This window comes from Podarcis tiliguerta (assembly GCF_965153285.1).
Source record: "Podarcis tiliguerta genome assembly, chromosome: 13".
NCBI classification, from domain to species: domain Eukaryota; kingdom Metazoa; phylum Chordata; class Lepidosauria; order Squamata; family Lacertidae; genus Podarcis; species Podarcis tiliguerta.
In genome coordinates, this window is record NC_139546.1 from 44,574,427 (window position 1) to 44,596,342 (window position 21,916).

At 41.0% G+C, this 21,916-nt stretch overlaps 1 protein-coding gene across 1 annotated transcript; it reads right to left on the reverse strand.

Moving 5' to 3' along the window:
• Window positions 1-6,718: 6,718 nt before the first annotated feature.
• On the reverse strand, window positions 6,719-7,636 carry LOC310663110 (olfactory receptor 6X1-like; the record flags this gene model as incomplete). Its single annotated transcript, XM_083410739.1, has 1 exon — window positions 6,719-7,636. One exon carries the CDS (start codon window positions 7,634-7,636, stop codon window positions 6,719-6,721), a length of 918 nt encoding a protein of 305 aa, XP_083266865.1.
• Window positions 7,637-21,916: the final 14,280 nt, after the last annotated feature.

The following is a 21,916-nucleotide window of genomic DNA, read 5'->3' on the forward strand; positions in this document are numbered from 1 at the left end:
CTCCACCGCTCCTTCCTTCTTTCCTGAAAGCATAGCAATAATATATGGGAACAGTATTATATTTAACTATTCATGGGAATAGTTGATATAAAAAGGGCAAACGACCCTGGTTAAGGGGGATGTATTTTATATTCTCCCCAGAAAGAAAATTCTGCAAAATTCACAGTATTGTCTGAACAGAAGCATATCGACTGGATTTGTAAAACTTCCAGATTTTTCAAGTAATAGTAAATACTTTGTCCTGCAATATATATTAACAAACGGAATTCAGTTGACATTAAAGCAACCATTTATTATTATTATTATTATTATTATTATTATTATTATTACTACTACTACTTCAAAATTATGCTTCAGTATCATCATTAAATCACATTGGTATAATAGTGTCATCTAATCACAGCATTATAGCAGTCCCGATCTAATCAGAAAACTAATATATTGTTAAATAATCATGATCATATAAACAGGTATCATTAATCCACTTATTTTAAATCTATTAATAAAGGAAAAAGAAGAGCTTATAAAAATTAGCAAAAAAGGCAAAAAAGGAAAGGAAAAGGAAAAGTGGGAAAATGCAAGCAAATATTCTTCTAATTCTTATTGGAGGATGGATGGCAGTTGACAGATTCAGGTGAAATCCCGACAAGACAGAAGTACTGTTTTGGGGTGACAGGGGGTCGGCGGGGGTCTCCCTCGTCCTGAATGAGGTAATTCATCAGTGAAACCCAGATCTCATTTGCACCACACAGTTAAAGAAGCAAAACCAATCCTTTGAATTGTAGGTTTCTGGGTTTTTTAAGAGTTCTGGGAGTTGTTAGAAGACCCCAATGCCCCTCACAAAGCTATAGTGCTTAGAGTGGTTGAACTCACAATTCCTCTTCCTAAGGAACTCTAAAGTCCAGGTATTAAATTTCTATTTGGGGGTGGAGAGAGAGCAGTAATAGAAACATCTTTAACAGCTCATACCATCCAACATTAGGAACAAAAGTGTGTTATACTACGGACTACTTCTAAAATATGAGCGTGTTAGTGAGAACTGCATGCAAGAATGCGATGAATAGGTGAAACTGGGATGAAAAGTGACAATCTTTCATGGCAGTTTTAACCCACAAATTTCTGCAGAAGTGTTAAGAACTTAATTTCAGATTGGGGGGGGGGGATGAGAGAGGAGGAATGCATCCCTACCCTCAGTGCCGAAATTGAAAAATCCTTCAAGCCCTACTGTGAGCAATAACAGTAGACAATAGAAAAGAAAATCAAATTTTGTAAGAGACTTCCCTTGAAAAAGGAACTGTCTCCTCATCTTTGCAAATGAAAGGGCTATTTTGCATTAACTGGAAAGTCCAGAATGACCTATCACATTTCACCAGGAAGTGGCTATACAGTGGTACCTCGGGTTAAGTACTTAATTCATTCCGGAGGTCTGTTCTTAACCTGAAACTGTTCTTAACCTGAAGCAACACTTTAGTTAATGGGGTCTCCTGTTGCCGCCGCGCAGAAAGCAAAGTTCTTATCCTGAAGCAAAGTTCTTAACCCGAGGTACTATTTCTGGGTTAGCAGAGTCTGTAACCTGAAGCATATGTAACCTGAAGCGTATGTAACCCGAGGTACCACTGTACCTCAGTGGTGGAGCATCTCTTTACATGCAGTAAGTCTAAAGTCCAATCCCAAGCACTTTTCAGTAGAGCTGTCCCCTGTCTGAAATCCTCGAGAGCCACTGCTAGTCAGTGAAGAGCTTGGAGTCAGTACAAGGCAGTTTCCTATTAGCAGACACCCCCTTTTTCTCTCTTACCTACCTTAAACCATCTCTGTAACAGAGAGCTTAGAGGGGGTCACCGCAGCCTTGAGGGCTGTGTATGTGGGGGACATAATGGACCACCTTTAAAATTGATCCATCAGTCAGCTACATGTAGATAATTCACTTAAAGTGAAGGTGAGCTGAGAGAATTGTCCCCATGACATTCGAATGAAATTATTGAACACAGGACTATTCATTCACAAAACACCTCAGAAGCATACAGACAAAGGTAAAAAAAAAAGAGAGTAAAGGTAAAGGACCCCAAGACGGTTAAGTCCAGTCAAAGGTGACTATGGGGTTGTGCTGCTCATCTTGCTTTCAGGCCGAGGGAGCCAGTATTCCAGGTCATGAGGCCAGCATAACTAAACTGCTACTCGCACAACGGAACACCTTGACGGAAGCCAATGATGGAAGCCAGACTGCGCAGAAATGCCGTCACAGCGGAACCTATTTATCTATTTGCACTAGTGTGCTTTTGAACTGCTAGGCTGACAGGAGCTGGGACAGAGCAACGGGAACTCACTCCGTTGCAGGGATTTGAACCACCAACATTCAAATTGGCAAGCCCAAGAGGCTCAGTGGTTTAGACCACAGTACCACCCTTCTGACAAAAGTGCATTCTGAAAAGGCACAACCCAGGTGCCGCTTTACTGAGAATCAAGTCAAAGACATTCATATATCCACAGTTTATAAAGACACATTTCCCCAATACCCTCGTGCACCTTCACATGTAGTCAGGAAGCAATATCCACAAGGAACGGCCAAGATCTCAATTCTGTTCCTTAAGACTGTGTGGGCATATTCTCTCCCCTCCCATATTTTGTATCTTCTTTGTCTCACAAGAGAAGGAGACTTCCCACATCTTCTCAAGCCAATTAAGAAAACTAATTAATGTTGAGTAAGTTTTCTTTTTAAAAAAAGATGAGATGAAACTTCAGGGTAATTCCATGAGCGACTAACTTAACACCTGTAAGATTATTTCCATAATAGTTTGTAGCTGGCATCTGTCTGTTTCAAGAGACAATGGAGGATTGAGCCTTTAGGGGTGAGGCCAAGTTGCTGGAAGGTTACAGCGCCTGCTGTGGCTGTAGAGAGTGATATGGGAGAGACATGTTTTATTGCAGGAGGGACAGATGAAAGTGTCCGGTTGTGCTGCTGCAGGCTTTCTTCTCTCTACACCTCTCCCAGCAGTCATTCCTCCTCTGGTCACTACTATGGATGCACAACATGACTGTCAGGAATGAGCCACCTCCTAGTGGAACAGGAAGAGGATGAAGCCGATCAAAGAAGTCCAAAGAGTCAGCGAATGGGAAGGCTGCTAGACAGGAAGCAAAACAAGAGACGTAAGGGGTGACAGTTCAACATATTCTGTAGGAACCGGAAGAAGTCTTCAGAAGGGTCATCTTGAGTGATAATGCTGGCGGCTTTGTTAGAGCTGTCCAGAGCTATCTGTTTGTTTTTGCAATAAATCCTCCTTTTAATTACCTACGCTTACTGTGTTATCAAGTTGGGATCCTGGACTCCTGACACTGATTGTCTGACTCCAGGCATTGTGGTTGTCTGCAAAAGATCACACACGGCAGGGTTGATGTTGTCAGCCTTCATGTCACTTTTGCAGAGATCTTTGTAACACAGAGTTGGTCTGCCAATGGGCCTGGTGCCTGAAGCCAGCTCCCTGTGGAGCACATCCTTGGGGATCCTCACATCTTTCATTGTGTGGACATGTAGATGTCCCTAAGACATCTTTGGGGGAAATCTATGGGAGAAATGTTTCCTGGCAAGTGACATTTGGCCAATATAACATGGCCAACATAATGTGTGATTGATAGACACCCAGAAATAAATGCTCCAGACCAAAACGCTATGCACATGATGCTTTACTGTGCATTCACAAGTTTCAGGTCACCATACAATCTTTGTGGGAAGTTGTAATGCCCGTGGGAATTTACTCATAGCTGTGGCCATACCCTAATGATTTCTTTCGTTTCAAAACAATATTTATCATCATTTGCAAGGAAGACAAATGTCACAGAATTCTATTTTTAAGAAGAGAATTCCATATTAATGACTATATTGCATGACCTATCCAAACGAAAATAATCTTGTGTGAGACCTCTGAAGAAGAACCCAACCATCCGTTTCCAATGATAGACCAATACAATTAATTCAAGCAATTAGAGCCTAATACCCCTTTTACTTGCCCAGGAGATTTAATGGCACAATATAATTGCAATTAAGTATTGCTTCGTTGCTGCCAGGAGGAGAAAGAGAGGGAGAGGAATTGCAAACATTTCCATCTTAGTGCATAATTGTTTACAAGACATTGGGGGCGGGGGTCCTATAGTAAGAACTGGTTTGGTTGCAGCAGATCTCCATCTTAGCTGGCTGCTTCTTGACTCAGCTGGCTTGAGCTGGTCTTAATTACCCAACCCAGGTTCAGGTGAAGGTTCAGTTGAAGATACACAGGTACAACTTGTCATCCTGACTACTTATAAATTCTGCAAAAAGGGGTTTCTGGGGGTGTAGCAGAGACAGGACCAAAGGGGTAGTGGGTGGCTTAGGCTGAATCCCAACCTGTTTAGCTTGATCATGTGACCTGGCAACCTGGCATTGAACCTTATTTTAAAGGCTTGTTCTACCTTTGTCGGGTGGAGCAGCAGCAGCACCCTTGAGGCTGAACAGGGTTGGGATTTGATGCAACTATACACCAGCTTAATTTACAACAGTTTGCTTTTCACCATCTTTTTCTGCATAGGATAGCTCCCTAAAATTTAATTCAGTGCAGATTGCAAGGTTATTGCTATTTATTTTAGGTCTCCCCAAGTTGAGAGGTTTGATTATGAGCCCGGGGTAATATATTCATTTATTTAAGTGAACTCTGCCCTTCCAACAAACACCCACTTACAAAAAGTAAAATATCAAACAGCATGGAAATTTTATGAAATAAGTAAAATATTTCCATTGCTCTATATACAAATCCTGCTTGCATCACCCTCCTGTGCATAAACAAAAGGGATAAAGCTGCAAATAGTAAGTCACCATACATGTGATTTAGCAAACCAGCTTAATATGGAAACATACACAGTTTTTCTGTTTTTAGAACAAATTTTCATTCAGTTGCAATTCCTGGTGTCCAGGTACAAGTCTGTGAACATGAATGAACAAAGGGTGGGGTGGGGTGGGCAGCAGGGTGAAAAGGGGACAAGACTTCTCCATCTTTGATAGTTCTTTTGGGAAGGGAATTTCAACAGATGTCATGTAAACTGCACTAATGCAAGTGTGGAGCCAGAGTTCCTAGGGAGAGCATTCCATTACTGAAGCGGCAATACAGTGGTACCTTGGTTCTCAAACGTAATCCATTCCAGACTTTAAAAAACAACTCATAAAAAGCAATTTAACATGAATTTTGCTATCTAGCAAGACCATTGATCCATAAAATGAAAGCAATTGTAGCAGGAACCCCCCCCCCCATCATTCAGTTTTTACAAACTTCACACACACTCACACTCACACACTACATACGCTACGCTTCTGTTATAAATTCATAGAAAATCAACCATACATCAGATTTGCACTGTTCCACTTTTATTTTACTCCATGAAGGAAGGACTACAAAATGGGGAAGGTTTGATACAGGACAGCCATAATCCCTTCACCATACCAGCACATCACAGGAGCCCTGCCCAGTTGCTATGCCAACCCTGATGGTCCCAGACAGAAGACCATCAAGATCACAAAGAACTTGCATATGGGAGTGGATTCAGCATGGACTGGAACAAAGGACAATAATCAGCTCTTCCCTCTGGGGACAGGAAACTGCAAACTCCCCTCTGTCACCTGGAAAGTACTCATGGGGAGGGAGAAAGGGGGAACCAGCCAGGTGACAGGACACTCAGGTTACCACCACAACTCCTCCCTCAACCCCTCCTTTCTGTGATGTATGTATCTGAGGGGTGGTCTTAGGTTACACCCCTTCTGCGATGTTTGTATGATGTTTCTGGGGGGTGGTCTTGATCTACAGGGTGGCAATTTCAAAAGTCTTTATAAGGTCTTGCACACCATTTTTCTTTGTCCTTCCTCTCTCCTGCAAGTGAGGGGAGCACCCTGTTGCAACAGTTCAATAAAGGCCAAGCCTACAGGCTGCTGTTTTGCTCCAAGTAATCCTGGTTGGTGTCTTTGTTTTTGTCCAAGGGAGCCCTCAGATTTTTCCGTTAACACAATAAACAATGTCCTGCAGTCACACAATCAATCAATAAATCTGTAGCTGAACTGGGTTCCGCACAGTCACAAAACCAAAACAAAAAAGCTACAAAAACGCAAAATAAATAGCAAAAACAGACAGACCTCAGCATAACACTCAAAACGGAAGTGTGGCACTCAAAATGGAGCATGTTCAGCTTCCAAAAAAAGTTTGCGAACTGGAACACTTACTTCCAGGTTTGCAGTGTTGAGGTTCCAAGTTGTTTGAGAACCAAGGCGTTTGAGAACCAAGGTATCACTGTACTGAGACTACTCTCTTACCAAGAATATACACATATTTCCCCAATAACCAGCCACCCCATCCCTCATAAGTATATTGTGTGGTTACTAGGTGATTCACATGATTCAGACCAGTCATCTCAAGCAAAGAGTCCATACAGAAAGTCCTAGAGTTCAATTTTTTCATCATCTCTTCTCTTGAAAAGGATGGTTGAGTAGAACAATCATTTCAAAGTCAGTCCCATTTCAAGGAAGGCAGACACAGTCTTATCTTGTGCTTGTGACCATATGAAGGGGGCAGGCAAAGCTGTCCAATCCCCACTGAAAACACCAAGCAAACAGAAGTAAAATATGTTACTACTAAAATCATTCTGGAAATACAGTACCACAGCTGGAAAATATATCACAATACTGCCACCAGCTACTCCCTGCGGCACTTCACTTTGTTATAGCTTTCCACAAGGCAGATTTCACCTCTTTATTCCGTATGGTGTATATGAAAGGGTTCAGCAATGGGGTTAATACCGTGTTGAGAACAGAGACCACTTTGTTGCTGTGGACGGAGGAGTGTGCCGTGGGCTTCAAGTACATGAAGAGAACAGCTCCATAAAATATGGTGACCACCGTGAGATGGGAAGCGCAAGTGGAGAAGGCTTTCTGCCGTCCCTTGCTGGAAGGAATCCTCAAAATGGTTGAGATGATGTAGATGTAGGAGACCACAGTGAAGAGAAAGGAACTTGGGATTATGCTGGCTGTCCCCAACAAACCAAGGAATTCAATGAGGCTGGTGTCTGCACAGGCCAATTTCAAAATGGGGCCAACGTCGCAGTAGTAATGGTCAATGGTGTTGCCAGCACAAAATGGCAATTTCAGTATCAAAGCTGCCTGACTGAAGATAACTACAAATCCCAGTGACCAGGAACCCAGTGTCAACAGTAAGCAGAGGTTTTTGGTCATAATTGTGGTGTAATGTAAAGGTTTGCATATGGCAATGTATCTATCAAAGGACATGATGGAGAGGATGAGAAATTCAGTGATGCCAAGGAAGAAGTGGAAGAAGGACTGTACCACGCAACAATGGAGGCAGATAGTGGTCCTGGCTATCAAGAAGGTCTCCAGCATTTTAGGGATGACAGTGGTTGTGTACCAGATCTCAAGGAAAGAAAGATTGCTCAGGAAGAAATACATTGGGGTCTGGAGCTGCTTGCTGACTCTCACGATGATAATGATGAGGCCGTTCCCTGCCAAGGTGAGAATGTATATGACAAGGATGAGTACAAACAGTGACAGGTGCCACCGCCGAAGAGTTGGGAAGCCCAGAAGAATGAAGTCATGCACGGATGTGTCATTTGCCATATTTGACTCATGTCTTAGGAAGAAAAACATGTGAATGAACAAATGAACGAGCAAAAGGATAAGGCAATTTTTAAAACTAACAAAAGTACTCCTACAAGAATGCAGAGGGAGAGCAAGAAGATGGACACAGGGTTCATTGACATGATTAAGCTCAGTAGATTTTAGCAGGAGCAATCCATATTTATTATTGTTATTTATTAAATTTATATAGCACCTTTCATCACAAGATCTCAGAAGGTTGACAGAATAAGATACAAGATAAAAACACATGTAAATAATTAAGAAAAAACAACAACTAAATAGTAATCCAAGTTTGTTCCAGGGTACAGTTTTTGAGCTTTCAATGGATGAATCTATGGCAGTCATATTCAAAAGAAGTAAATGTGCAGTGTGACATCAAAACATTAATGGTGGGATTCATCCAATGAATTTTGTGAGTGGAAGCCCAGCACAATAGGTTGTTTTCCCCTCCCGTCTCCTCATGAGTCCTCCCCACTATGCCTCAGTCTGACTCTGGGAACAGTTCGGACACCCCCCAGAACAGCACACAAGAGGAGCAGGGGTCATTTTATCTGGCAAACTTATATGCTTGCACAGACTGAACATTTGTAATAGTGTGTTGAATTCTACCCTACCTACCATTTAAAAATGCCCATGGTGAGTAGAGTAAAAATAACCTGCATTTTGGATTCTTTGAGTTGAAAACCTTGTTGGGAATATGGAGAAGTTATGTATATTGAGGTGGGAGGGTGTGGGAGTTGTATCTTTTGGGAAACATTGAATGAAACATTTTGGGAAAATTGAAGTGCAATAAATATGACAATATTTGGAGATGACTTGCCTGAAACCTTTTGCTGGTGGAGTCATTTGCAATCTACTGTATGAACTATCCTAGCTGATAGTTTTTCATGTCAACTTGTGAAGGTAAATGACATTCCCCGAACTAGAAAATATCTGAAGTTTTATTGGGTTGGATCCTGGAAAAAGCTTTTAAGTGCACCAGTATGGTTGCATGGCTTATTACAAGTAGTATTAGTGTTAATATTAGTATTAGCCCAGGGTAGCAAACAAGAAAACATGTAATTAAAGAAATGCTAAATATCTAAAACCATTAAAACATAATCCAAATTTATCTGAATATTCAGCCCCCTCAAGCTGTCAGACATAAAGTTTAAAAGGAAGAACATCCTAAATCTGCCACATGTTCCATATAATGCATTTCAGTTAATATAATGACAACAATTAATGTGGATCACCCACAAAACAGGAGAGAATACTCACATCCCTTTTTGTACTTAGCATTTCTTCTTCTTTAAGAATCTTTCAGATGTCCAAGGCAAAGAAAACTTGTGTAAGACCTCAGAAGAAGAACCCATCAAGTGATTCACAATGTTTTAAGTAACTGATCAAGCAATATAGTTAATTCAGCTAATTAAAGCTGAATCTATGTTTTACTTAACCCAGGGGATTATAATGTTACAAGATAAAGCACAATTAGCTACTGCTTTACTGGGTTGGTTTTTTAAATAATAATTAAAACACCAAGTTAGTGTAAGTTCCGACCCAGGTCAATGTGTAGGTTTTCCAGGGTTGCACACAGTGTAATCAGGAGCAGACATGAAGTATATAAAAAGGAAATGGTTCCATTCAGTTTTATGAACGACAAACGCCCTCATGGCTAGCAAAAAGGCTCACAACCAATGTTGTGAAGACTGCCAAAGAAATTCAAAATGAATGCCTGCTTGGCTTCAGCCACAATAGGGAATATAATGAATTACTAATCAACAATGGTTCACTGCAACCTAATGAGGCACAAAGGAGTATGGCCAATCCTCCACTCTTTGGGCAGAAGCAAGTTGTTGTTTTATTATTTGTGATGGGTTTTTTTTTGCATTGGCAATGCCATGCTTCTGATTGAAGGAAGAATCTTAAGTGTGTTCAGCCCTAGACTTGCCCTGACATCCCTCCCCATTTGAGATTTGTAGCACATGAATATGTGCAGGGATTCCCAAACTTTTTGGGACCCAGGGACATACTGGGAAAACTAAGAAACTGTCTTGGGTGCTACAAAATATCCCTTTCACAGAATAGAAAATAGTGATTCCAGGAATATCTCTCCCCCCCCCACAACAGAAAAAACACCTATAAAGTCCCCACATCCATACCTAAACATACAAAAAATTAGGAACTCCCCCACCAAAAATAATAATAATTGGATACCCACTCAACAAACAAAAAGGCATCAACAGCAATGGAAATAACAGGAGGGGCAAGAGGCATCGGTGAGTTACAAGGAAGATGTCTCTGGGTGTTACGGTGTCCACGAGGTGCCAGAGGGAATGTTGATTCCAATTTCCATATGCAGTCTTTTTCGGCAACCATTGACAAAGCATGATTAGCTACTTCATAGTAGAATCAGACACAAGCATACATAAATCAGCATTTATGATATGGCTGATAAGGCTACCCTTGCCTGAAACCCTGGATAGCTGCTGTCAATAAGCAATACTGAGCTCAATGGGAAGGTGGTCTGACAGGGTATGAGGAAGCTCTACAGAAATCATCTCCATGGGAAATAAGCTTGCAGTGTGTGGTTGATTTTTGTTGTTTCTTTTTTAAATCAACCTAGTGAGACATGCAAATGTTCATTAGTTGGGAGGAAGTTAGTTGGTCGTCCTTCAAAGCAGCACTAGGGAACCTCCTGGGTCCAGAAGCTGTCCTTCTTCCTCAGACCACAAGCACTTTCCCACACCATCAGGTTGCAGACAGGTAAAGGTGTGGCTGAGCCAGGAGGAACAAGTTGTGATGGCTTATCTTGGGCTGAGCTAAGGTTGGGAGCTGAATGCTGGTTGAGTGCAGCTGATCTGGAAATAAACTTTCTGAGCCAGAGAGCCACTGCATCCCAAGATGCTCATCTTGGTAGACTGTGTCATAGGACTACACCCTAAGATTCACTGGGATAAGCAGAGGTTGGTCTCTGGTTGAGTTTGAGCTCAGCCATGGCTACACTGACTGAAGTTCCTCAGCTCAGCCTGAGATACACCACTGTAAGTCCTCAATTTTGTCTCACCTGGGTCTCAAATTAGGTGTGAATGCTCCTTCCATTGGTCAGGATATTCTTCCTTCTGTTATCTAAAATCACACTGCTGAAAATAATGACAGATGTTACTGAGGGCAGCTGGTGACTTTCACTTGGGAAAAACGTATGGTGGAATCATTTTTTAAGCATAAATGGGAGGGATAAGGAGGCCACTAGAGAACATGACTATCTATTCTGTGCTAATCAGAAGACTCCATTCAGAAGCCATTTTGAAGATTGGTAGAATAGCTCAATTCAGCTTGGGCTAATTTGGAGGCTACCCAGTTTGGCTCAAGGGTCTTGGACTGCTTCACTCCCCCTAAGACACACTTGCATCAGAATAAGTTAAATTGGAAACAATGGTTCTTAGTTTTGAGTTGACATATGTAGCATTGTTCTATTAAATTGTCTTATTTTTGCACAAGATAAATGAGTCAAAAACAGAACTTTGCTTTAAAGAAGAGTGACTACCTAATGAGTATTGCTACTGTAACTCTCCAATCTTATTATAAGGTGCAAAAGAGTAACTACAGCAGATATTAAACAGTAGGTGAGTTTTTTGGGGGGGTGCGGGTTACAATCAAATCTTGAATATATGCTCAGAGTGCCTTGCTGAGAATTTTGTAAGTGGACATAGAAATAGCTTTGCCCCAATCCACCCAAAACCTGAAACCTGAAATGATGGTTCTGCATAAATGTGTCTCAGTGTCTGAAATCTCACATCAGGAAAGTTTCCTACCAACCTTGTATTTTGTTGATTTATTAATAATAGGCTTTATATACAGAATTAAAAAGCAAGCATAAATCTGCAATCACCACACCATAAATGTGCATAGTTTGGAATATATATTTTTAAAAGTCGCACTTGAGAAATTCTCTTCTCTTGTGGATTGCGCTCCGGACTGCCTCTTTGACCTCTGTGTTCCTGATTGTGTATATGAAAGGGTTCAGCATTGGAGTGAGGGTAGTGTTCAGTACCGCCACTACCCTTGTTAGACGAGATGAGGAATGAACGTTGGGTCTCACGTACATGAAGACAAGGGCTCCATACAACAAGGACACTACAATCAGGTGAGACGTGCAAGTGGAGAACGCCTTCTTACGCCCTGTGGCTGAAGGTATGCGGAGGATGGTGGAGATGATGAAGATGTAAGACACTGCAGTGAGGAGCAAGGTCATGATGACAATCAGGATGGAGCTCAACAGTCCCAGAGATTCAATCAAGTGGGTATCTGTACAGGCTAGGCTTAAGATGGGACCGATATCACAGTAGAAATGGTCAACAATGTTGGACCCACAGAAAGGCAGCCTCCACACAATGATGGACTGAGGAAACATAATTATGAATGCTACATACCAGGTGGCAAAAGACATCTGAATGCAAACATGCTTTGTCATAATCATTGGGTACTGAAGTGGCCTGCATATGGCCAAATAGCGGTCAAAAGCCATAGCTGTGAGGATGAAAAGCTCTGTGCTACCCAGGATGAAGTGGAAAAATCCCTGGGCCATACAGCAAGCAAAACTAATGGCAGTCTTTTTCTGCAAAAGTGTTTGCAGCATTTTTGGTACAACGGTTGTTGTGTAGCAGATTTCCAGAAATGCAAGATTGCACAGGAAAATGTACATTGGGGTTTGAAGTCTTGGCTCAATGGTTACAATGATGAGGATGAACCCATTGCCTACAATGGCTATGATGTACATGAATAAACCAATTACAAAAAACACTCCATGTAATTCATGCAGAAAAGGGATCCCCAGCAGAATAAATTCAGTCACTGTCGATGCATTCATCACCTCCATGTAAGCAAACACACAAATGCACACAGCCCAAATAATCCACTAGTATGGCTCTGAAGATATCCAATATTTTTAAAATCCACAAAGAAGCCTTCTTCAGAACAACTGGCATGGAAACTGGGGGTGTAGGAAAAAACAAAGAAATACGTATTCAGATATTTTGGAGTGAACGTCTATTTATCAGGATGTCCTCGCTTTTTTACAGTGAAAGATAAATGTTGTTGTATCAACTGGAGCTTTTCAGTTAACGTATAATCAAATTTAGGAATGGCCAAAATACGCCCCAGCCCACAATAAAGTATTTAAATCAATCAGATTTGTTCATGACTGCTTTAAAAGTAATATTAGGGAGGTAGTTGATGGAAACAGTGCCAGTGGAAATGCAAAGCCTGAATGTCGCCCCCAACCCATTACTGTATTGTTGCATCTTTAAGATTGCTAATTCAATTCACCCCTTTATCTATCTCCCCGCCTTCCTCCCCTTCCTTCCTTCTACTGTAATTTTGGTTTAGAGTAAACCTCATTGAACTATGTGGGTCTTAAGAGAAAATTTGCATATTATTATTCTGCATATCCTACTCTCTCTCTTCCTCTCTCACATATACCTTGTAATCTGCCTATATCAGCTTGGTTGGAGGCAAAACCCACAAGAATTTGAGGCTGTTGATCAGAATGGAAGGAAGGAAATGAGAAGATCACAACAAAATAGGGGGAAGAGAGAGGAGATAGAAAGAGGGGAGAAGATTGAAAAGGGGAAGACAGGGGGGAAATGGAAAAAATGGAAAAGGGAGCAAGAAATAGGAGAGGCACGAGGAATATAATTAATATTCTAGAAAAATTACAAGTGAATATCAATACTAAGGCAGTTTTGATATTTGTGGATGCAGAGAAAGCCTTTGACAACATTTCTTGGAGTTTTATGAAGAAGAATCTACAGGGGATGGGGGTAGGGCAAGGTTTTGAAAATGGTATAGGTGCAATTTATTCAGAACAAAAGGCAAAATTAATTGTGAACAATGTAGTGACAGAAGAGTTTAAGATTGAGAAAGGGACACGACAAGGCTGTCCAATTTCTCCATTGCTCTTCATATCGGTCCTTGAAGTTTTGTTAAATATGATTAGAAAGGACCAAGAGGTTAAAGGTATGCAAGTGGGTGCTAAACAGTACAAATTGAAAGCATTTGCTGACGATTTAGTATTGACTTTACAGGAGCCAAAATCTAGTACCAAAAGGGTATTGGAACTGATTCAAGAATTCGGACAGGTAGCAGGTTTTAAGTTGAATAAGATGAAAACCAAGGTTTTAGAGAAAAATTTAACTCCGAATGAGAGGGAGAAGTTTCAGGAGGAGACAGGGCTAACATTGGTTAAGAAAGTGAAATATTTAGGGGTTAACATGACTGCTAAAAATGTGAATTTATTTAAGGATAATTATGAAAAATGTTGGATTGAAGTGAAAAAGGATTTAGAAATATGGACAAGTTTGAAGTTATCATTGTTAGGCCAAATTGCTGTGATAAAAATGAATGTGTTGCCAAGGATGTTGTTTTTGTTTCAAACACTGCAAATTTTGGATAAGATGGATTGTTTCAAGAAGTGGCAGAAAGATATTTCCAGATTTGTTTGGCAGGGCAAGAAGCCTCGAATAAAATTTAAGATATTAACCGATCCTAAACGGCCTCGGCCCAGTATACCTGAAGGAGCGTCTCCACCCCCATCGTTCTGCCCGGACACTGAGGTCCAGCTCCGAGGGCCTCCTGGCAGTTCCCTCATTGCGAGAAGCAAAGCTACAGGGAACCAGGCAGAGGGCCTTCTCGGTAGTGGCGCCCGCCCTGTGGAACGCCCTCCCAGCAGATGTCAAAGCGATAAATAACTACCTGACATTTAGAAGACATCTTAAGGCAGCCCTGTTCAGGGAAGTTTTTAATCTGTGATATTTTACTGTATTTTTTGTTTCTATGGAAGCCGCCCAGAGTGGCTGGGGAAACCCAGCCAGATGGGCGGGGTACAAATAATAAATTATTATTATTATTATTATTATTATAAAGAAAGAGGTGGATTTGCCCTGCCAGACCTTAAACTTTACTATGAATCAGCTGCTTTTGCTGGCTGAGAGAATGGCTGCTTCTTGAAAACACTGAAGTGTTGGATTTAGAAGGCTATAACAATGTTGACAACAGGTCAACAGGATTTAGAAGGCTTTAACAACAGGTTGGCGTGCATACCTGTGGTACGATAAGGTAAAAGCACATAAAGCGTTTAAAAATCATATTGTTAGAAAAGCATTGTTTAATGTCTGGACAAGATATAAGGATTTGTTAGAAAAGAAAACCCCAAGATGGTTGTCACCAATGGAAGCGAGGGCACAGAAAAAACTCAATATGGAGGCCAAATGGCCGAAATATTGGGAAATTTTGGAACAGGATGGAGACAGAATAAAATTGTAGAGCTTTGAAAAATTGAAAAACAAAGTGCGAGATTGGCTCCATTATTATCAAATAATGGAGGCATACAATTTGGACAAAAAAGTTTGTTTCCAGGTGGAAAAATCAAAACTGGAAACAGAATTGTTAGATCCAAAGAATGTCAAGAATGTATAATTTGCTGTTGAAATGGAACACTCAGGATGAAATGGTGAAATCAGCTATGATTAAATGGGCACAAGATGTTGGACATAACATAATGATGGCTGACTGGGAACAGTTATGGACCACAGGTATGAAATTTACGGCATGTAATGCCTTAAGAGTAAACCTAATGAAAATGATTTATAGATGGTACATGACACCAGTCAAGCTTGAAAAAAATTATCATCTGCCCGACAATAAATGTTGGAAATGTAAAGAGACTGAAGGTACATTCTTTCACCTTTGGTGGACATGCCCAAGGATTAAGACATTCTGGGGGATGATTTATAATGAAATGAAAAAGGTATTCAAATATACCTTTCTGAAGAAACCAGAGGCCTTTCTCCTGGGCATGGTCGGCCAATTGGTGCTAAAGAAGGATAGAACTTTTTTATGTATGCAACAGCAGCAGCAAGAATACTTATTGCGAAGTATTGGAAAACACAAGATTTACCCACCTGGGAGGAATAGCAGATAAAGTTGATGGACTACATGGAACTGGCGGAAATGACTGGTAGAATCTGAGACCAGGGAGAGGAGTTGGTGGAAGATGACTGGAAAAAGTTTAAAGATTATTTACAGAAATACTGCAAAATCAATGAATGTTAAAAGATTGTTGGAATGAAACTATATGGCTTTAGCAGAAATGTTATAAGGATTTAAGTATAAATAGATTAATGGAATTTTAAAGGTAAAATAAGGTTAGAATGTGTTAGGATAATTATAGGACAGATAACAGAGGAAGATGGAAAGGAATTGCTGAAACATTTGACAGAAGTGGAATACAAAAATGGAGGTGTGAGGAGGTCGGTGAAATAAGTGAATGAAAGATAAGATATTGAAATTGTTTGAGTGTTTTAAATTGTTTTTTGTTTGGTTTTGTTAGTTCAATGTGTTTAGTGGTATGTAGTGTTTTTATATGGTATTGTATTGTTTTTGTTTTTCTGTTTTTATTTGGTTTTGTAGTGTTTAAATTGTTCAAAAAGCAATAAACATTATATGTGTATATATATATATATATATATATATATATATATATATATATATATAAAGAAATAGGAGAGGCAAATAAATAAGGAGAAAGCAATGTGAAAGGAAAGCACCTGCTAGAAAGCTGAACAGAAAGGGACGGCATTAAAAAAAGTCAGACAGCATGCTTGGCAGCCAGCATCCTGCTTGAAAAGGACATAGTCTTACCTTTTGCTAAAATTCTGTAGTGAAAATGGCAACACAGTGAAGATGCTTTGCCTTCATCCACAATATCCCAGAGGTCAAAAGCTTGTTCAATCTCATTCAACTACAAAAGAAATCTGGTGTCTATTCTGCTCTGTCTCTTAGCTGGATGCAGAACCTTCTTGATAAACATGACTTATGGAGGGATCATTATTGTATTCAATATTCCAAATGCCCTATTTGTTCACTTTCCAATAATTTCTCATGAGATATTATACCCCCAAGAACCTATTGATTGCTTAAGGCCATAGTCATTAATATTGCTATAGTGTGATATTTCTGCCCTTTCCATTCATCTCCATTCCCTTTTCCCCACAGAAATCTTGGTATAGTTATACATTAATTCCAGTGAGAATGACTTCTTTAAAGGTAAACAACCCTTCCTCTAGGACAGTGATCCCCAAATGGATGTCCTTCAGATGTTTTGGATTATTATTCAGCAGAGCCCTTCTGCAAATGGAAGGAGCCATTTTTTTATTCGCTGTTTTCTTATATTTTTTTCCCTTGGGTTTCTACAAATTTCTCTTTTATGTTCTCCTGCCACACATATGCTCTATTGTGTGTGTGTTGTGTTTTTGTTTGTGTGTGTTGCTTTTTCCTCTCTTTTAGAAGATATCTGAAGGCAGCCCTGTTTAGGGACGCTTTTAATGTTGAATAGATTATTGTATTTTAATATTCTGTTGGAAGCCTCCCAGATGGGCTGGGTATAAATATTATTATTATTATTATTATTATTATTCCAAGCTCCAGCTTTAATTCACTTGGTTAAAGCTTAGAATCATAGAATCATAGAGTTGGAAGAGACCACAAGGGTCATCGAGTCCAACCCCCTGCCAAGCAGGAAACACAATCAGAGCACTCCTGACATATGGTTGTCAAGCCTCTGCTTAAAGACCTCCAAAGAAGGAGACTCCACCACACTCCTTGGCAGCAAATTCCACTGTTGAACAGCTCTTACTGTCAGGAAGTTCTTCCTAATGTTTAGGTGGAATCTTCTTTCTTGTAATTTGTATCCATTGCTCCGTGTCCGCTTCTCTGGAGCAGCAGAAAACAACCTTTCTCCCTCCTCTATGTGACATCCTTTTATATATTTGAACATGGCTATCATATCACCCCTTAACCTCCTCTTCTCCAGGCTAAACATGCCCAGCTCCCTTAGCCGATCCTCATAAGGCATCGTTTCCAGGCCTTTGACCATTTTGGTTGCCCTCCTCTGTACACGTTCTAGTTTGTCAGTGTCCTTCTTGAACTGTGGTGCCCAGAACTGGACATAGTACTCCAGGTGCGGTCTGACCAGAGCAGAATACAGTGGCACTATAACTTCCCTTGATCTAGATGCTATACTCCTATTGATGCAGCCCAGAATTGCATTGGCTTTTTTAGCTGCCGCGTCACACTGTTGGCTCATGTTAAGTTTGTGGTCAACCAAGACTCCTAGATCCTTTTCACATGTACTGCTCTCAAGCCAGGTGTCACCCATCCTGTATTTGTGCCTCTCATTTCTTTTGCCCAAGTGCAATACTTTACATTTCTCCCTGTTAAAATTCATCTTGTTTGTTTTGGCCCAGTTCTCCAATCTGTCAAGGTCGTTTTGAAGTGTGATCCTGTCTTCTGGGGTGTTAGCCACCCCTCCCAGTTTGGTGTCATCTGCAAATTTGATCAGGATGCCCTTGAGTCCATCATCCAAGTCGTTGATAAAGATGTTGAATAAGACCGGGCCCAAGACAGAACCCTGTGGCACCCCACTAGTCACTCTTCTCCAGGATGAAGAGGAACCATTGATGAGCACCCTTTGGGTCCGGTCAGTCAGCCAGTTACAAATCCACTGAGTGGTAGCATAGTCAAGACCGCATTTTACCAGCTTCTTTACGAGAATATCATGGGGCACCTTGTCAAATGCCTTGCTGAAATCAAGGTAGACTACATCCACTGCGTTCCCTTCATCTACCAGGCTTGTAATTCTGTCAAAAAATGAGATCAGGTTAGTCTGACATGACTTATTTTTCAGAAATCCATGCTGACTATTGGTGATCACAGCATTCCTTTCTAGGTGCTCACAGATTGTTTGCTTAATGATCTGCTCCAGAATCTTCCCTGGTATTGATGTTAGACTGACTGGGCGGTAATTATTTGGGTCCTCTCTTTTCCCCTTTTTGAAAATAGGGACAACATTTGCCCTCCTCCAGTCTGCCGGGACTTCGCCTGTTCTCCAGGAATTCTCAAAGATGACTGCCAGTGGTTCTGAGATCACATCTGCCAGTTCTTTTAATACTCTTGGATGCAGTTCATCTGGCCCTGGAGACTTGAATACATCTAAACTAGCCAAGTATTCTTGTACTATCTCCTTAGTTATTCTGGGCTGTGTTTCCTCTGCTGAATCATTTCCTCCAAATTCTTCAGGTCGGGCATTGTTTTCTTTATCGGAGAAGACTGAGGCAAAGAAGGCATTGAGGAGTTCAGCCCTTTCTGTGTCCCCTGTTTGCATTTCACCATCTTCTCCTCTGAGTGACCCCACTGTTTCTTTGTTCTTCCTTTTGCTACGAACATACCCATAAAAGCCTTTTTTGTTGCTTTTAACCTCTCTAGCAAGCCTGAGTTCATTCTGTGCTTTAGCTTTTCTGACTTTGTGTCTACACGTGCTGGCTATTTGTTTGAATTCCTCTTTGGTGGTTTCCCCCCTTTTCCATTTTTTGTACACATCCTTTTTAAATCTTAACTCAGTTAAAAGTTCTTTAGATAGCCACCCTGGCTTCTTTAGGCACCTTCCATGTTTCCGTCTCATTGGTATTGCCTGAAATTGTGCTTTTACTATCTCCCTCTTAACAAACTCCCAGCCACCATGAACTCCCTTTCCTTTTAGTATTACTGTCCATGGGATCTCACCCAGCACTTCCCTAAGTTTTATGAAGTCGGCTTTCTTAAAGTCAAGAAATTGAGTCCTAGTACGCTTGGCTGCTCCTTTCCGTTGTATAGTAAACTTCAGAAGAGCATGATCACTTGCGCCTAATGATCCTTCCACTTCTACCCCATTAACCAGGTCATCGACATTGGTTAGGACCAGATCTAAAATGGGTGTTCCTCTTGTTGCTTCTCCCACTTTCTGGACAATGAAGTTGTCTGCAAGGCCAGTGAGGAATCTGTTTGACCTTATGCTCTTGGCTGAGTTTGACATCCAACAAATATCTGGGTAATTGAAGTCCCCCATTACTACTATCTCCCTTCCTTTTGCATGCTTGGCCATCTGTTCCAGGAAGGCATCATCTATGTCCTCCGTTTGGCTTGGGGATCTATAGTAAACTCCCACAATGAGGTCACTATTATTCTTCTCTCCCTTAATTTTGACCCAAATGCTCTCACTTTGGCTTTGAGGTTCTAAATCTTGGATCTCTTCACAGGTATACACATCCCTGACATATAACGCCACTCCTCCTCCTTTCTTGTCTGGTCTGTTTCTCTGAAATAGATTGTATCCCTCCATTTTTACATTCCAATCATGGGACTTATCCCACCAGGTTTCAGTGATGCCTATTATGTCATATTTAGTTTGCTGTACCAAGAGCTCAAGCTCATCTTGTTTATTTCCCATGCTTTGTGCATTAGTGTACAGACATTGAAGTCCATTAGTCATTCCCCCGTGTCTCTTATTTAAGGATTTTTTCCTCCCACATGCTCCATGCTCCTTTCTTCCTCCCACATGCTTCATGCTCCTTTCTTCAGCATCAGGGTACCTGTGATTCCATTCTGTGAATTCTTGCTCTCTTGCATTATTAATATTTTTATAAAGGTTTTCTCCCTTCCCTCTATACATCTATACATCTGGTACCCCCCCTCCACTCAACCAAACCTGCCTATCAATCAAGGAAGCTCTCAGCTGTGATGCTCATTGGCAGCCTATTATTACTCCTTTCCCCTGGGGTATCTCTTTACACATCACCAGTTTTCGGAATGATTCCCCACAAAACTCTAGGTTAACCCAGTTGGGGCTGGGAGGTTGACCCTTTCCTGAACCCTGGAGAGCTGCTGCCAGTGTAGACAGTTGTGAGCTAGATGGCCTGACTTAGTGTAAGGCACCTTCCTCCTTTCCATAGGGTTTTGTTTCTAGTCTCCCTATTCCCTCCCTCTCCCACAATAGTTCTAATGTTAGGGCTTATCTACTCTTCTTTTTGTTGTGTGCCTTGTCCAAGCAGTTTGCCTCTTTCCAGGCATGGGTCTGAACAGTTTTGCCTTTGTCCCAATTGCTCTGCCCTGGAAAAATCTGTTCTTTAGTGCTATACCAGAACAAACTGCAATCTGCAGAAAACCCTATTGTTCTTTGTTCCGATTCAGCACTAAAAAAATTGAGTTTCCCCAGGGGGGAGGTGGCAAAGCAAAAGGAGGTGTGTATAAGCCACTAGTCTGCTTCTTTCTCTATTTGCATAAGAGTGGAGGCAAATCTATTCAAAATGAATTTACTCATGGCATTCGGTGGTTCCGACTCTATCAAGTTTTGCTTGTCTCGGACCACTTCTTAATATCAAGTGTCCACTTGCACCCAAAATACTTCTGCATTGTCATTTTTAAATACCCACCCAGCCCTTAAGGCTAATTATATGGCAAGGTATACACAAAAATCAATACGTTACACACATAATACAAATAATATGCTGTACTATATTTATTATTCATAACTGAATAAACATATTGATGCCTAATTTTTTCATATAGCTATAGACATTGTTGTATATAATTTTTGTGCTGTTTTTATAGTGTGTGTGTGTAATATACAGTATACATAATGTCATTCATATAAAAATATTTTTAGCAACGCATATACTTTTCAGGATTTGTTTGTATCTTTAGCAGAGCTAGGAGGAAAAACCTCACTTGCTTTCCCTTCTGCAGTGACCAAAGGCAGATTATCACATACTACATATCAAGCCCGTCGGTGTACCTGCAACCAAGAAGTACCTGATTCAGCGGAACATATTCTCTTAGATTGCTCTCTACACAGTAGACCTCGCCAACTGATGCTGAGCAAAATGTTGGCGCTCCGGCCTATAACTCCAAGAAGAAGCCAAACAAGGTTTTTCCTGGCAGATCGGGACAAAGATACCACTGCTTTAGTAGCTTCCTTTTTAGCCATAATTTTACCTGAAAGGGTTCCTAACGAACCATCCTTTCAGGGAACAGACAGGGTGAAGCAGAATGTATAAGTGCACACGATCACAGTGTCACCTTATGATCTTCGATTCAGGTAGGTAGTCATGTTGGTCTGAGGCAGCCAATATAGATACCTGAAGAAGTTTGCATGCACACGAAAGCTTATACCAAGAACAAACTTAAGAGCCAGTGTGGTGTAGTGGTTAAGAGCGGTAGTCTCGTAATCTGGGGAACCGGGTTCGCGTCTCCACTCCTCCACATGCAGCTGCTGGGTGACCTTGGGCCAGTCACACTTCTTTGAAGTCTCTCAGCCCTACTCACCTCACAGAGTGTTTGTTGTGGGGGAGGAAGGGAAAGGAGAATGTTAGCCGCTTTGAGACTCCTGAAGGGGAGTGAAAGACG